Source organism: Hyla sarda, chromosome 3 (assembly GCF_029499605.1).
Source record: "Hyla sarda isolate aHylSar1 chromosome 3, aHylSar1.hap1, whole genome shotgun sequence".
NCBI classification, from domain to species: Eukaryota; Metazoa; Chordata; class Amphibia; order Anura; family Hylidae; genus Hyla; species Hyla sarda.
In genome coordinates, this window is record NC_079191.1 from 214995184 (window position 1) to 215013370 (window position 18187).

Consider the following 18187-nt stretch of genomic DNA (forward strand, 5'->3'; position numbering starts at 1 on the left):
TCCCGCTTGCTCCCATACACATGAATGGAGGGTGCGCAGTGTGGCGTTATGTCACTGCCATGGAAAAAGTAGATTTTTATGCTTACCGTAAAATCCCTTTCTCGGAGGATCCATTGGGGGACATACAGACAGTATATGCTGCTGCCACTAGGAGGCTGACACTAGGCAACAAAAAGAAAGTTAACCCCTCCTGGCAGGATATACTCTGCCTACGGACTCCGAGCTAATCAGTTTAGTCCCAAAGCAGTAGGAGAGGACTGACAGGGAAAGAAAAAAAAACAGCAACTGTCCGAGGAAACCAGACAAAAAAAAAAATTACTGAACCAACCTTCGGACAGGCAACCGAACCAAGGACACCAGAACTGATGGGTCGGTGCTGTGTCGCCAAATGGATCTTCCGAGAAATATTTTACGGTAAGCATAAAAATCTACTTTTCTCGGTCAGCTCCATTGGGGGACACAGAGACCGGGGTACATACCAAAGCAGTCCTTTGGGTGGGAGAGAACCCAAGCAACTCAGGTGGAAGGCTGGGCCACAACTGCCTGCAACACCTTGCGACCCAAACCAGCATCAGCAGCCGTAAAGGTGTGCACCTGGTAAAATTTTGTAAAAATGTGCAAGGACGACCAGGTGGCTGCCTTACAGACTTGCAAGGCCGAAGCCCTGTTGCTGAGAGTCCAGGAGGCCCCGACGGAACAAGAGGAATGAGATGAAACCTGGAAAGACAGAGTCTTTCATTTGCAGCGGTAAGCTTCCGAGATGGCAGAACGGCTCCACCGCGAAATGGTCGCCTTCAAAGCAGGAAATCCCTTACAACGACCCTCCGTAAGCAGAAAATTAGTCACACTGGCGAAAGGATGAAGTGACCGAAAGGTAAATCTGAACGGTCCATACCACTCCAGTAGTCTCCAGCATTGAAGAGTTGAAGAGCAAGATCCGCCAAATCTTCCAAAGGGGCCCCGGACAAAATGCCCTGGCAGAGCTGGGAAGCCCAGACAGAAAGGGCTTTGGACACACAAGCAGAAGCGAAAGCAGGAAGCAAGGATGAATCCACGAACTTGGCAAGATTCTCAACCCTCTTGTCCGCCAGGTCCTTAAAGGATGCCGCATCTGCCAATGGTAGAGTAGTAGATTTTGACAGACGGGAAACCAGAGGATCCACAGCCGGCGGTGATGTCCATTTCGCAATAAGGTCCTAGGCAAAGGGAAACTGCATCTGAACCTTCTTAGTCCCGTGAAAGCGTTTGTCTGGATGCTTCCATGCATCCATGTTTCTAGTAAGGTGTAAAATTCAGCATAAGAGCTGAATACCTTAGGAGAGCGACAGGAACGATGAAAGGAAACTTCTGGAGCTGGGTCCGATGTTCTGGTGTCCTCTAGGTGACAGGTGCCCCTGATGGCTGACACCAAGCTGTTCACCATGTCAGAGACGCTGGCTTGGTCCTCTGGATTAGAGGCAGAACCTGACATCTCATCTTCCAGCTCCGCAGGAGAATGGGAGCAGGTGGAGGCAGCCTTAGATGAAGGCGAGGCGGATCTGGCACGCAGACCTGGAGACTTAGGATGGCGACCAGGAAAAGCGACCACTAGAGCAGGGGTGCTGCCGAGGAAGGGAGGAGGAGCGAGACCCATGAGGAGATCGCCTGTCTCGAGCTCTGGATTCCGGAGAAGAGCCAGAGGAGAACACCCTAGGGCACTTGTGAGATCACTCGAAATAAGGATCAGAGGAAGGGGAGCGAGCCTCTCTGGAGGTCTGGCGTAAAGAAGATCTCTCCAATGCAGTCACCACGGAACGGGAAACCCGCGCTAGTCTCACACGGTTTCCGTGTTCCTCAGATGTAGAGGAGAAGCAGGCTGTAGTGTGAATAGCGAGAGCGAGAAGAAAAAAAAGAGAAGAGAAAGGAGAAGAGAGAGTTGAAAGGCAATAGGGCATGGTGAGAAGGGGGCCAGGACCCCCCGCATATATGCCTGGCCCATGGGGAGTGGGCGGTGCTAAATGACGCGATTAGGCAGCATCCTCAGTCAATGACCCCCAGTGCTCTGGTTGGCTCAGGTGGAGGACAGCCAAAGTGAAGTAAACTGCCGGCCGTGTGTGTGCAGCGCAGCAGACAGGGAAAAGCAACCCCCGGCGCTCGGGTCGCCTCACACGTGAAGGCAGCCGAAGTGAAAGTAAACTGCTGACCATGCGCGTACAGAGCAGCTGCCAGGGAGTGGAACTGTGGGGCTCTGAAAAATGCCCCAGGTGAAATAAGCTGGCCCCAGGACTGACCCTGACTACAGGATGGCCGAGCAGGAACTGTCCCTAGAAATTAATGAAGATGAGTGGGACCAAAACAGAGGGACTCTAGAGGTTGAAAACCCTGAATAAAAGATGCCAAGGCAGTTAAGGGAAAGGGGGAAAAAAAAACTACTCACCCTGTGGAGATAGGACCATCATGCTGTTGCATGGGAACATAATGGTGTCGGAAGCTGTCAGGAACTAAAAAGGTGTGCAGGATTCTTCAGACTAATGTTGGCAGTAGCCAATAAAGCATGAATGTGTAGTGTACAGCAGCCTGTAAGAGACTGTATAATAATGCATTCATTCTATACTTAACAGTCCATTGGATGGCCTTGATTGACAGTTGATCCCTATGTATACTTGCACTAACAAAGAAGTGACTCAGTGAATAAGTAAAGCTGGCAGTAAGCAAAGACTAAAATAATAATAATAATATATGTACAGCTCATCCAGCTCTGTAACATTCTATTTTTTTTTATATGTTGTAGTACTTATGTACTACAACATATCTCTAATATACATTAATTATTATTTTTTTTCATTAAAATTGTTTAATTTACATTTGAAAACCGGCCACTAGGGGGTCTCCTTCCTAGTGGCCGGCTGCAGCCTGGCGTGACTTCACGCATGATGCCCGGCCGGGCATCGGTCCTAATTTATTCAGCCTGCGCTCGCTCCCTGCCTGTCAGACAGGCGGGAGCGAGCGCTTTGAACTTAAAGGATGTGCGCAGGCTCCCTGGCCTCGCACGCCGGCCCCGACTCCCGGTGTGAGGTAGGACTGCCCTGCACTTTATTCAATTTATTCGGGTGGGAAGCAGGTTGCGTGGCAGCGGGTTGCGATGCGGGGTTCGGGGGAGCAGGATGTGAGGCAGCTGTTTTCACCACAGCGTGCCTCCAGTTGTTTCCCCACTACAACTCCCAGCATGCCCTGACTGCCAATAGATGTCAGGACAAGCTGGGGGTTGTAGTGGTGAAACAGCTGGAGGCACCCTGTGTAGATAAACTAAGGGCGGAAGTGTCGGCCCCAGCAGGCATCAGTGACGTTGCGCCTGCTGGGGAAGTCTGCCTGGTAGTGAGCACACTACCAGGCAGACAAAAAGCCATTTTTTATATAGTAAAAAAAATTAAATAAATTAAAGGCAGTAAGGGGGTTAGGGATAGATGGGCAAAAGCAGGGACAGAAAAAAAATAAAAATAAAAAAGCATGGTGGGAGCTACACTTTAAGATAAAAACATTTGCACATTAAGACCTGTGAAACTGCCTTGAATATACATTTTGAAAAGTTATTTATGTGAAGAAAGTAATTACTTTGAACTGTGTCTTTTTTCAGTTTATTTAAAATCGAGATTAAAATGGAGAATCATCTATTGAGTTGGCAAAAAAGTTGAGATTCAAATTTTTCACAAAATCATCCAGCCATACTTACCGGTCTACTTTATCTTTTTCAAGCATCTTTAAAATCTTGAATAAATTTTGAAAATGGCTTTGTTGACTTTTATCGGTCTTCAATTAAGACAAGAAAAAAATACAACATGTTAATACATATGTCAGTACTATATTTATAATAAGACTGGTCAAAATTACAATTAAGAGCCCACCGCCCTTTACTCTGTTACAAGCTTTAATCTCCACTTCCTTTTACGCTTCCACACTTACCATGCTGTATCATTAACCTAATTTCAGGACAAATACATTTCCTACTTTATTTATTTTCTACTATATCAACACAGCTACACATCACTTGGGCTGGGTTGACACACACACCCAGGCTGCCTAGACAATCACCACAAGCAAAACCACACATATTTTACTGTGAATGGCTGTAGTTTTGCAAACATCAGAAAATACCACGTACACAAGTCTTTGTATGCTACGTGTAAACTCTGCTTTCTAGGTGCCACTAGACATTTAGAGGAAAATTACACTGAATTGTGGATTATATGGGATATATAGGGTGAGCCATTTATATGGATACACCTTAATAAAATGAGAATGGTTGGTGATAACTTCCTGTTTGTGGCACATTAGTATATGTGAGGGGGGGGAAACTTTTCAAGATGGGTGGTGATCATGGCGGCCATTTTGAAGTCGGCCATTTTGAATCCAACTTTTGTTTTTTCAATAGGAAGAGGGTCATCTGACACATCAAACTTATTGGAAATTTCACAAGAAAAACAATGATGTGCTTGGTTTTAATGTATTTAATGTACTTTATTCTTTCATGAGTTATTTACAAGTTTATCTCTTTGTTTACAGCCATTGACATGTCGTTGAGGTTAACACGTGAGGAGTGGATAGAAATTGTGTTGATGTCTGGTGAACGCAGTAACCGGGTCATTGCAGCAGATTTCAATGCAAGACACCCTACAAGATCTCCCATGCTACAGTTAAACTGCTTGCTAAGTTTCGTGAAACTGGTTCAGTGTTGGATTTGCCAAAATGTGAACGCATGAAATCTGTCACTAATGAAGAAACATCAGTGGTTGTCCAAGCTTCATTCAGCAAGAGCCCACAGTGTAGCACTCGCCGCATGTCACTGGAGAGTAGCTAATATCCGCCAAAGGGATGTTCCACTAATGCCACTCACAAATGGCACCCTTACAAACTGCTACTGCAGCATCTCAACGAGGATGACCCAGATCGGCGCACTGAATTTGCAGAATGGGCAAAACAAAAATTGGAACAGGACCCTCAGTTTACGCAGAAAATTTTGTTCAGTGATGAGGCAAATTTTTATGTGAATGGTGACGTTAACAAACAAAACCACTGCTATTGGTCTGACACTAACCCACATTGGATAGATCCCTCCAAGACTGTTGGAACACAAAAATTGATGGTATGGTGTGGTATATGGGGTACAAAGATAGTGGGGCCATTCTTCATCAATGGAAACCTCAAGGCCACTGGATATGCGAAATTGCTACATGATGATGTGTTTCCCTCTTTATGCACTGAAGCTGGCATGTTCCCTGAGTTTTTCCAGCAAAATGGTCCGAGCATGAACAGTTTCCTGGAAAATGGATTGGTCGTCGTGGGCCAGTTGAATGGCCCCCAAGATCTACCGATCTGACCCCCTTAGACTTTTATCTTTGGGGTCATCTGAAGGCAATTGTCTATGCTGGATACGAAGATACGAGATGTGCAGCACCTGAAACTATGAATACTGGAAGCCTGTGCTAGCATTTCTCCTGCGGTGTTGCTATCAGTGTGTGAAGAGTGGGAGAAGAGGGTTGCATTGACAATCCAACACAATGGGCAGCACATTGAACACATTTTATAAGTGGTCAGAAACTTGTGAATAACTCATGAAAGAATAAAGTTACGTTAAAACTAGGGATCGACCGATATAGTTTTTTTAGGGCCGATACCGATAATCGGTGGAGGTTAGGGCCGATAGCCGATAACTTATACCGATATTCCGGTATAAGTTATCGGCTATTTAACCCCCCCGCGACACCGCTGCAGATAATTGATTTAAAGCGGGCACTTTAAATCAATGCACTGCAGTGGCTTTTGCGGTGCCATAGGCCGCCGCCGCCGCCACCACCCGCTTCTCTCCCCCTACCTGTCAGGGTGGTCCGGGCCATCCATCGTTCCTGTAGTGTCCTGGGGCGTTCCGGGTGAATCGGTCCGGGCTGTCCTTCTTCTCCGGCGGTCATCTTCTCCACTCCGGGCAGGCTCCGGCCTAGTACGCTTCATAGACGCCGCTGCGCAGTGACGCCCGTGCGCAGCGACGCACCTGACGTCACGGCGTAGCGGCGTCTATGCAGCGTACTAGGCCGGAGCCTGCCCGGAGTGGAGAAGATGACCGCCGGAGAAGAAGGACAGCCTGGACCGGTTCACCCTTCCCCCGGAATGCCCCCGGACACTACAGGAACGATGGATGGCCCGGACCACCCAAATTACGGGTAAGTTTATTTTTATTTTTTATTGACTCGGAGGGTGGGGGAGGGCCCGACCGGTATACCGCCCAGCAGCACAGTGGGGGGTGCGACGCGGTGCGGTGGGTCGGGGGTATAGGCGGTCGCGGTGCGGGCGGTGCATTATCGGCTTATCGGCAAGGTAATTGCGATACAGATAATGCCCAAAATCGTGATTATCGGCCGATAATATCGGCCATACCGATAATCGGTCGATCCCTAGTTAAAACCAAGCACATCATTGTTTTTCTTGTGAAATTCCCAATTCCCTCTTCCTATTGAAAAAACAAAAGTTGGATTCAAAATGTCCGACTTCAAAATGGCCGCCACGGTCACCACGAATCTTGAGAAGTTTCCCCCCTCACATATACTAATGTGCCACAAACAGCAAGTTAATATCACCAACCATTCCCATTTTATTAAGGTGTATCCATATAAATGACCATTCATTTAAAGGAGAACTCCGGGATCCCCCCACGATCTCCCGCATAGAACCCCGGCTCCCTGCATGGGAGCTGGGCCCCCCGCGATCTCCTTCATAGAGCCCCGACTCCCTGCATGAAACAAGCCTTTTCGACCACAGCATGAAACTGCGGCCGACACGCCCATACATGCAGTTTTATGGCGGAGACGGAGATTGACGAAAACAGTGCTCCGGCACTCCCATAGAGCTGCATGGAGGGGGCGTGTTGGCGGTGGTCGACACGCCCCATTAATGCTGAGAACCAGGGCGTCATTCAGGAGATCGCAGTGGGCCCCATAGGTCGGATCCCCCGCGATCTAACATTTATCCCCTATGCTTAGGATAGGGGATAAGTTGTTACATCCCAGAGTTATCCGTTAACCATCAAACTACTTCTATTTAATGTGTATGGCTACTTTTACTGTCACTTGTTCCCCTAAAATAAACAAATAAAAAAAACAAAAAAAGCCAAACACACTAACATTCTAAGTCAGTTACTTTCCTAAAACGGATAAATGTAAATACATACCACATATACCATTTCATCAAAGTTGTATTTTTCCATTCTGTCAATTGCAGCAGCTACGTCTCTGGAAACAAGTTGCAGGGGGGAAAAAAAAAACAGTTCACAAATTCAATAAAAAGCAGTCAAAAAGTTAAAGGAAATCTGTCACCAGCATCACCCGCACTAAGCCTGTTACACAGGCTTGTAGTGCGGGTGATGCTGATTAAAACGCTATGTACCTTATTAAAAACCGAGTAGTGGATGTTTAGAAATCTTTATATTTACTTACCTGTCAATCACAGGCTTGGGGCTCAGTTACGTCAGCGGGACTCGGAAGCGGGATTCGGCCAGCCATTGATGTAAAGTTTCCTGTGATCTAAAGTTTTTACAAGTGCGCATGCGCGGGTTAACGCTAGCGGGTTAACGGTTTTTAATAAGGTACATAGCGTTTTAATAAGCATCACCCGCACTACAAGCCTGTGTAACAGGCTTAGAGCGGGTGATGCTGATGACAGATTTCCTTTAATAGAACATATAAGACAAACATAAAAAACAGTAGAAACTCACTATGTTCAATTCATATCATGTACTATGTCGTGGCAGATTTATCATTGCCTCTGTCTTTTTTTGTTTAGCACTTTAACTATTTATTTCTGATATAAATATTTATTAAATACATCTTCACCCAATAGTCTTCTATTCATACCAGTATTTCACTACTCTAGCCTCCTTTTTTTAGGTTGGCTTGTTTATTTCATATATGCACTTTAATTATGTATACTTTATTCTCAACACCCGACTAGCCTCTGCACTTTTAATTATGTAGGCTGGAACTTTATCACTCTACATGTACTTTCATATACATATTTTCAACTAAATCTTACATTTGAATACTACCAGTTATTGTGTTAGTTTTGAGCACCTATATATTTACTTCCCCTTATTTTATAAATTTTACCTAGTGTAACCTCCTTCCTCATGATAACCACTATGCATTTTATAATTTATGACATGTATTAACCCACCTGAATTATCATTTTATAACTTCTGGTTTAAAAATTTACCCATTTTCATGTTCTAGCTCTGAGTACCATCCCCCACACATACAATTCATAGCACAGTAATTTTAGGGATAAGTATCTGTTTGTCTTACACGATCTATGCACTGGCCAAGCTGTGGATCAACCCAGGGGCTAGGCAACCTGGTCCGTTCTGTGCTGTGGTTGCCCAAATCTGCGCCTTGTCGGGCAAATTTTGGAGGTGTGTTGCGGTACTACTAGATCACAGTGGTGGGTTATAGTGTAGGTGCATATTTATGCATCCCTCTCAATACTTATTATTTGTGTTCTCATCTATTTTTGTACTTGTACGGGAGACCCGTTTTTTGCTCTGTTATATAACAGGGTGGTTTTCTCTAGATTGCATGTAGATCATACATCATTAATTAATATTTTTTATGTTTTCTGTCTTAAATTTATGTCTAAATCCTTTTTTTTTTTTTTTTTATCCACCTTTTTGTGTTTCATTTATCTCTGCATAGGATCTGTTACTCATTTGGAGTATCTTGTGTTTTGTGAATTAAATTTACCAAAAACATTAAACTACTTAACAGTCACACCTTGTAATATACAGGGATGTTCCATCGCTACGCATTACTGTTGCAAATGCTGATAGGTCTCCATTTTCTGTCAGGTCTACCACTCCAGTACCTTCTCTGTAATAGAAAGGTTAGTTATCAGTGCTCAGCAATATATCCCTTGTGAAATAGTTCATGGAGTATGCTAAACAAAACCCTGTCTATGATCACCTGTAAACTGGCTCAGGCCTGGTCCTTCTTCCTCAAAATCTGCTGCCAAGGGAAGTGCAGGTGGTCCCCATACACATTAGATGTTTTGTTGGTCTTGCTCAGATATTCGAGTTTTGCCAACAACCCAATGTTTATAGCTAGTGTAAGCTAAAGGTGCCCATACAGCAGTAAAAAAACAGTATAGACCCAGCAAGTAAGGAGGAATCACATTTCTTACTTTTTTTTTTTCATTTTAGGCTTTAAAATTGGCATCCAAAGTTAAATCACATCAACGGGGCTAGCAGAAGCCAACATCTTGGCAAAACAGAATGAGTGGAAATCTGGCAATTCCACTGAATGAATGTAGCCTAAAATTTCAGATCTTTCTTTCCCCTGAAACTTGCTGTCAAGGAACACTTAAGACACACCATAAACATTGGATGGTTGGCTGTTCATCTAAAGTGTATGACCACCTTAAGACCATACTAAGGGTAGGGTTACAAGAAATGGATCCCCAGCGTATTTTACGCTGAAGATCTGTTGATGATTGACCCTAGAGTGTGTCTCCTACTGTGCCTGCTCATAGCAGCAATCTGCCGCTAAGAGCAGACACATAAGGACCTGTGAGTCACGCGCACACACAATGTACTCACAGACATCGCAGTCGCTCCCCCTGCCCCCTGAGCTAGGCTGAGAGCTGCCTCGATGTCTGAGTACACTGCGCATGCACGCAGTGACTCGCAGGTCCCTGTGCTACGAGCAGGCACAGCAGGAGGCACACTCTAGGGTCAGTCATTGGCTGATCCATAGTGTAACATACATTGCAGATCTGTTACGCGTGACCCTACCCTTAAGGAGTTTCCCCCCCCCCCCATCTTGGAAAGTTACCTCCCTATCCACAGTCTCGAGAACAGGGACCAGAGTCTGTTGGAATGGAGCAGAAAGGTACTACATTCATTCTTAAAATTTACTGGTTTAACAGTACAACATTTTTCTGTCTCCATGGCTCTCAAAAATAATGAAGCGATTGTGAGTAGGAGTGGTGCGCTACCCCATTCTAAAAGGAAACTCTGGTTTCGGTTCTCAAAATCAAGGGAGGCTTCAGCTGTCAGACCCCAGCAATCAGCTAGTTAACCCCTTTATGTAAGTGCAATAAAATATGAAATATTATTTTGCAAAAAAAACTAATAAATGGGTAGCAATTCTTACTTGGTAATCTTAAGAATGTTTTTGCTTCGCAAAAGGTTCAAGACATCTTGGGATTTTTCCCTATAAAAGGACTCGCCAGCATATTCATCAAATTTAATACCAAGTCGCTGTAATACACAAAGGGCGGACAGTAAACTTACCAGAAATCCCTTTAATAAATTAAAATATGACCTATACCAATGATTAAAAATTGTACAACAAATCATCTTGGGAGGGGAGGGTCCTTTTTTAGTTAGTTTAGATAGTTATCTATCTATTCATATATGTTAGGATTTACACTGTGCTTTATAAAACATGTACTGTACCTTATAGACTTTAGCATATTCTTCTATGCTCAAATCCCTAAAGTGTGTCCATAGAGATATGGCTTGTGGATGGCCACTCTCAAGTTTTCGCAGAAATTCCTGAGCAGACTGCTTCATCTCTTCATCTTTTTCTGCTGCTGCATTGACCTTCACATAGACCTGAGCATTGAATAGCAAATAAAAAACATTTTCAAAAAAGTTAAACTTCTATTTTTGTTTTTGGAAACTGCTACACAGCTGATACTTTAGAAAACATAGCTATAAATAAGACTTACCTCAAAAAGGTGCTGTAGAGCATTAGTCTTGAGCTTATCTTCACAGCCAAACTTGCTAAAGCCAGCACCCAAAAGACCTGGTAAATTTCAATAGAAAAGATTTTTCTATGGCTTCTATATGTATTGTACATTAAGAACAAATGCTTTTTGAATAAACATTGCTGAACAGCAAAGGCCAGTGTAAGGATCATCAATATTCTTCTTTACTGATCAGAGTCAAATACTTAGACATGTTTATTTTTATTTTTTTTGTTTCTATTTTCTGATTGTCATTTTTGTAATTAAAAAGATGTATTCCAGGATTTTGGAACTTTTAACCTAAGTGCCACTGATGCCAAGTTATGTATGGTGTCAAGTTGGTTGTATTACCTGTACTGAATGAATTGTGTGTTTCTCTATATGTTTAGGTCCTCGGAGGTTCAGCTTTCTTTGGCACTATGGATGACTGTCGTTTCAAGCCTTTTTTCCGGGATCCAGTGAGGTTCGAGACAACAGCTGATCACAGGGGGCTTGGCTTCTTCAAGTCTTCCCTGACAAGCCAGCCCTCTGATTATGCGTGCAGCCCATATGTGCCTGTGTTGAATGTGCCCCTTGCTGTCAGTTTGCAGACTGCGGGGACACATTTAACAAACCCAAGGCGGGACGCAGAGATGGGCCACACATGTCATCAAGCGGCTGACTTGTCAGGGAAGACGAGAAGAGGCCCCCTGTGATCAGAAGTTGTCTCGAGCCCAACAGCAAGCCTGGAAAGTCTTAAGATGACAGTTATCCATAGTGCAAGAAAGCAGAACATCTAGGGGACATGAAAATACAAAGCCAAGCCCTGTAAAAGAAGAGCCATGAGGCATGCAGCACTCTAGCACCTAGAACCTTGCCTCCGGACAACTTTACTATTTTAGATCGATGGAGCAACAATCTACTGGAAGTGCAGCAATATTGGCTGTAACAATGATGCATAGACCATTCTAAGCCTACAACACTTGCACATCTTTAAGATCTCAAAAAGTGCAGAGAAAAGGCAACAAATAAAGTTTAAGTCACTTTGTGCTTCATTTAATCTTAGATGAAATATAATATTAAAACATATGTAGCTTGTTTGATAGTTAAAACTTACCAAACTGTAGACCCCAGTCACCCAAGTAGTTTACTCTTACAACTTTATTACCAGCTGCCTCCTTGAGGTTTGCTATAAAATTTCCTAAAAGAAAAAAAAAAAAAATCTATAATAACATAACTTCCCAGAATCTGTCCCAGAACATAAATTATTAGGTTGTATTTACACCAGAGTATACAGTACACTAAAAGCCACAAGACTCTGTTCACAGTAGTCATGGCTCCTGTAAAAACTGCTGCATCGCATCTACTCAATACAAAAAAAAACTGACACACCCCATTTACTTTTAGGCTCAGGGTTCCAGTATTTTTAAAAAAAAAGTTTTCTCATCTGAAAAAGTTATCCCCTATCCACCAAATAGAGAATAAATAGCAGGAGGGGGTCTGACAGCTGGGGGCCTTCGCAATCTTGAGAATGGGTACCCCAGTCTGTTAGAACCGAGTGGCAGATTAAGCATGCACGCTGCCAATCTATTAATTCTCTATAGAAGCTGCTGGAAACAGTCGGATACTGCTCCATTCAAAAATCAAAAAAGAAACACCGGTGTGAACAGAGCCTTATATAATCTGTTATATGAAATATTCTATGTCCAATTCTGGTTAACCTTCAAAAATGTTAAGGTCATGTGGACTCATGTTGTACAATACTGGTTATAAATCCCCATAGACCTTAGAAAGAATATGCAATGAACAGGAATTATAATAAAAAATATATAAACCCTTATATTCTGAAATGGAATATCTCACCTATTATTGTGGATCGCAAATGTCCAACATGAAATTTTTTGGCAATGTTGGGTGAACTGCAAGAGAAACAAAGGTCCTTTTTTTTAATGACCAACTGCATTCAATTCAGCGATCTCTCACCAAGTCTACACTACCCACTAGCCTTTTGATAGGGCAGCGGGGAAAGGCAAATTCACACCCTCTTGTGGCAAGAGTCTCATCGGATCACACCTGTAATCATATACATATATGCCTGGGACACAATTGTGTATGCTGGGTTTTGCAGCAACTCAACATCCCTATCTGGGTGCATTATTATTTTTTGGTCAATGAACATATGTTAGAAATCACATGTTATCACATGGAGAAAAATTGTTTAAAATGAGAGCAACCACTCAAGAAATCTGCATTTCTGAAACTATATTTTCTGTGGAAACCTTAGTAAATATGTTGGGTATTTGTGAAAATGTCGGGGACACTCCCCTTTTTGGTAGCCATGTCCCCTTTTCCGACTGCCACGCCCCCTTTTCAGGTTTTCCCAGTAAAATGGAGAGTAGGTCGGGTTTTTTTTTCAATTCTGGCGCAAATTCTGGAGCAATGCGCCAGAAACTGGCGCACAACCAACAACACATGTCGGTTTACAATAGTAAATCAGGGCCAATATGTACAAAGCTTTGTAAAAATCTTATTAATGTATATGTGCTTTAAATGGAACTAGAGGAAATAAAAAGACAATTTTCTATGCCATGTAAGAGAAATTGTTTCATACGTAAACATTGTTTTGTTGTCTTTCATTTCACCATCTATGAACTGAACTCCCATGTTATGTGTTATCAGTGATTTCTTTATATACTATAAATTCCCAGTTAAAAGGGTAATTTCATGTCTTGAAGTGATTGTTTACTGTTAGGATTGTCACGTGTCAAATGAACGCGACTGTAGATTTACTTTATTGAGATCTTAACCCCTTAAGGACCAAGGACGTACAGGTACGTCCTTGGTCCTGCTCTCTTGATATAACACGGGGTTACACAGTAACCCCGCATTATATCACGGCGGGCCCGGCGTCATAGTGAAGCCGGGACCCGCCTCTAATAGGGCGCAGCGCCGATCGCGGCGCCGCACGCTATTAACCCTTTAGCCGCGAGCTCAGAGCTTTCGGCTAAAACCGAAAGCGAAAGTTGCCGGCTAGCTCAGTGGGTTGTTCGGGATAGCCGCGGCGAAATCGCGTCCTCGCTGTCCGATTGCCGAATGACTGCTCAGTGCCTGAGATCCAGGCATGAGCAGTCATGCGGCAGAATCTTCGATCACTGGTTTCCTCTGAGAAACCATTGATCAATGATGAAGATCAGTGTGTGCAGTGTTATAGGCCCCTATGGGAGCTATAACACTGCAAAAAAAAAGTGAAAAAAAAAGTGAATAAAGATCATTTAACTCCTCCCCTATTAAAAGTTTGAATCACCCCCCTTTTCCAATAAAAAAAAAAAAAAAAAACACAGTGTAAATAAAAATAAACATATATGGTATCACCGCGTACGGAAATGTCTGAATTATAAAAATATATCATTAATTAAACCGCTCGGTCAATGGCGTGTGCGCAAAAAAACTCCAAAGTCCAAAATAGTGCATTTTTGGTCACTTTTTATATCATTTAAAAATGAATAAAAAGCGATCAATAAGTCCTATCAATGCAAAAATGGTACCGTTAAAAACTTCAGATCACGGCGCAAAAAAGGAGCCCTCACACCGCCCCATACACGGAAAATTTAAAAAGTTATAGGGGTCAGAAGATGACAATTATAAACGTATTAATTTTCCTGCATGTAGTTATGATTTTTTCCAGAAGTACGACAAAATCAAACCTATATAAGTAGGGTATCATTTTAATCGTATGGACCTACAGAATAAAGATAAGGTGTCATTTTTAACAAAAAATGTACTACGTAGAAACGGAAGCCCCCAAAAGTTACAAAACTGCGTTTTTTTTTCAATTTTGTTGCACAATGATTTTTTTTTCCGTTTCACCGTAGATTTTTGGGCAAAATGACTGACGTGATTACAAAGTAGAATTGGTGGCGCAAAAAATAAGCCATCATATGGATTTTTAGGTGCAAAATTGAAAGAGTTATGATTTTTTAAAGGCAAGGAGCAAAAAACGAAAATGCAAAAATGGAAAAAACCCCGGTCCTTAAGGGGTTAAAGGAAATCTGTCACCAGTGTCACTTGAACTAACCTGTCGGTACAGTGCAGGTGACACTGATGACAACGGTACTTACCTTGTCCCGTACCATGGCGAGGATCTTCAGTAATCTCCTCCGTTAGCTCCGCTCCAGGCACCCTGCTTGGGGCATGGGCGGAGCTTACTGAGGTGACGCCACTAAGCTCCGCCCATGCCCCAAACCGTTGCTGCTCTCTGCTGGATCTCGCTGTGAGAAAACGGCAGCGGTGACGTCAGTAAGCTATGCCCGTGCCCCAAGCCGGGTGCCCGGAGCGGAACTAACGGAGATTACCGAAGATCCCCGCCACGGAACAGGACAAGGCGAGTACCGTTGTCATCAGTGTCGGTATCGACAGGTTAGTGCTGGTGACACTAGTGACAGATTTCCTTTAATGTTTAGTGCTGCGTCCCTCATATACCTGCACAGTGGAATCTTAGGAAGGCGCACAGCACTAACCATAAAATCAATAAATTAGTTCACATACTTTAAAAAGGACACTGTGAAGTGTGTATGGAGAACACATACCTGTATTCCACCAATGTCAAACCTTTTGGAAAGCCTGACAAAAGCTCAGAAGTAAATCCATATCTGAAGCCATCTTGTCTTATTTTGTGCATAACTTTCTGAAATAATAATACAGACAATAAGTTACAATGCTTACTGTTTCCTACCTATGAAATAATTTATAGAACTCACCTTAACCAATAATGGTCTGTTGACTGTGACGGTCAGGAGTCCCCGCGTTAAGCCGAAATTACTAACTACTGAGTCTGCAACCAGCTGAAATGCAGAAAGGATTTTTGTGAGAATAATCGTAATACTTTAAACATGTTTTTGACATTAGGGGTCATCTGGAATTTTTTTATTTTTGAATTCTGCCTGGGTGCTGCAATAAAAATAATAAACTTTGACTTACTTTCCACTGCTCCCCAAAAGTCCTCCTGTCCTCCAGCTAGTGCTGGGCGGTATGACCAAAAATGTGTATCACGGTATTTTTCAAACTTATGGCAGTTCTATGATATTTGACGGTATTTTTTTTTTTCCCCACTCATTTCCCCCCTAATCCCCCCCCCCCCCCACCTCGAGTGAATTATCAGCCACAGTGCGCTGGGGAACTAATCATATATGACCCGCGGGCGCTGCTCTGCTTTTCCTCCCCCCCCCCCCCCACCGAATGAACCAACTGCAGCGCTGTCCCCACATCGGGGGAATAATCATGTTACCTGCAGGCACTGCTCTCCTCCTCCTGTGAGCCGCGGCGCTGGAAATGAATGAGTCGAGAGCCGCGGCGCTGGAAATGAATGAGTTTTGAGCCGTGGGTGCAGGACTTCTGTTCAGAGAACGGAAGCTGTCACCTCCCCCTGCAAGCGCAGAAAGCCAGTGGGCCACGGGCGCTGCAGAACTTCTGATCAGAAAAGAAGAACAAAAAAAAAAAGACAAACATTTTAACAACACTTTTCAGTACCCTGTCTGATAATTTCTCTATCTTTTCCTGGTAAAAGGCCGCATCAGCAGGATCATCCAACACAGACTTCAAAAAAAGCCGAAAATCAGGCGATGAGCTAGAGGGGAGTTAAAGGAAAAAAAGTTAGGCCATGTTCATATGACAGTTCTCGGCTGTGGATTTTCACACTTGAGCTCCATTAATTCATAAGAGTCACTGACACAGTGTAGGTCACCCGTTTATGTCTATTGGATGTTTTAGTAATCCCAGTAATAACAGCATCCCAGAGGCAGGAGCCACATCAGACATTTAAGGCACATTTAGGGAGATAGGAATACCATTTAAAGGGGTAATCCACTGGAAAACATTTCTTTCTAAATCAACTGGTGCCAAAAGGGTAAACAGATTTGTAGATTACTTCCATTTAAAAATCTTAAATCAGTACTTATCAGCTGCTATATACTCCACAGGAAGTTATTTTCTTTTTGAATTTCCTTTCTGTCTGACCGCAGTGCTCTCTGCTGACACCTCCATCCATTTTAGGAACTATCCAGAGTAGGAGCAAATCCCCATAGCAAACCTGTCCTGCTCTGGAGAGTTCCTGATATGGACAGAGGTGTCAGCAGAGAGCACTGTGGACAGACAGAAAGGAAATTCAAAAAGAAATATAAGAACTGGAAGGATTAAGATTTTTTTTTTTTTTTTTAAAGTAGTAATTTACAAATCTGTTTGCTGGCACCCGTTGATTTAAAAAAAAAAATGTTTTTAAATTTTAAAAAATAAAAATGTTCCCCAGTGGAGAACCCTTTAAAAGATGGATAATGACATTCACATTGATTGTGGTATTTGCATATTTTATAAACTAAATTCTGACACCAGCTAGCATGTTTCCAAATTTGCGATATAATGATGGAAAAGCAAAAACTTAAATCTATTTACACTCATTACAAACAGTTAAAATTAACTTTTACTTTTATTCCAAACTGTAGGAAAGAACAAGCTGCACTCACCGATTCGTTTTCTTCAGTGCTTTATTTCCACTCCCCAGCATCCGGAAGTTTATTGCTCTGAACGCTGTGTGCGGGCTTCGGAAGAAGGGCAGCAGAGTACCCCTTTAAGGAGTCTTTGATACTCCTTAAACCAGCAGACAAACTGTGATGTGCGAGTTACCCTGCAGTGTACTCGCACACATCGCGGCCGCTCTCTGTGTAGCTCAGGGAGCCGGTGCGATGTGCGGATACACTGCGAATCGCACATCACAGTGTGTCTGCTGTAGCGGCGGATTGCCGCTATTAGCAGGCACAAAGAGGGCAGCACTTTAGGGGCCTTTGTCAGCGGATCCGCAACTGCGGATCCGCTGACAAATACCCCCGTGTGAACGCACCCTAAAGGTGTAAAATGCTGTTAACAGCTATTTTTCTAAGCCAAGGGCTAGCTGGTGTAGATTTGAGACTTGACATCTAATTTGCTAAATAATATGCAAAATAGCCATTTATGACTTTTATACAAGCTCTAATCTTTTTGATAAACTCCCCCTATGTATGAACCCAGTGATAAGACCATTCTGTACCCTAGTCACAGTCAGGGACATGTCTTCCTGGCATTGCAATAAGAATAATTAGAGACTTTGTGTTGAGTTAACGCAACAATAATCTTTAATCTAATACTGAGTAATATTTTAACACAGGTTTAGAGATACAGTGAGATAAGGGGTGTGTATCACAAAAAGCCAACAAATATAGGATAAAAAAAACGTTCCCTTACCGTTTCCTGTTGACTGGAATTGCATGAACATGATCTATTATTTTTTCTGACGTCACTCCAAGAATTTGGGAGACCTATGGAAAACAAGATGACAAATAGAATATAATATGTATTGTATGTTAAGTGTTACTGTATGTAAGTGTTACTTAACTTTCAGTAAACTTTTGCCCAAAAT

At 43.0% G+C, this 18187-nt stretch overlaps 1 protein-coding gene across 2 annotated transcripts in view; it reads right to left on the reverse strand.

The window, feature by feature from the left end:
* The window catches only part of RARS2 (arginyl-tRNA synthetase 2, mitochondrial), a 32826-nt gene that overhangs the window by 8511 nt on the left and 6128 nt on the right, over positions 1 to 18187 (reverse strand). For both annotated transcript variants that reach the window (XR_008891276.1, XM_056566079.1), the window contains exons 2-13: positions 18013 to 18086; positions 16270 to 16366; positions 15501 to 15584; positions 15330 to 15427; positions 12607 to 12662; positions 11861 to 11944; positions 10747 to 10823; positions 10472 to 10630; positions 10167 to 10273; positions 8790 to 8885; positions 7196 to 7256; positions 3710 to 3786 (exon numbers count right to left, since the gene is read on the reverse strand). Coding sequence is in view for 1 of the 2 variants with exons in the window: in XM_056566079.1 (XP_056422054.1) it covers positions 3710 to 3786; positions 7196 to 7256; positions 8790 to 8885; positions 10167 to 10273; positions 10472 to 10630; positions 10747 to 10823; positions 11861 to 11944; positions 12607 to 12662; positions 15330 to 15427; positions 15501 to 15584; positions 16270 to 16366; positions 18013 to 18086 (1070 nt within the window). In the remaining variant the exon portion in view is untranslated. The remainder of the gene's footprint in view (positions 1 to 3709; positions 3787 to 7195; positions 7257 to 8789; positions 8886 to 10166; positions 10274 to 10471; positions 10631 to 10746; positions 10824 to 11860; positions 11945 to 12606; positions 12663 to 15329; positions 15428 to 15500; positions 15585 to 16269; positions 16367 to 18012; positions 18087 to 18187) is intronic.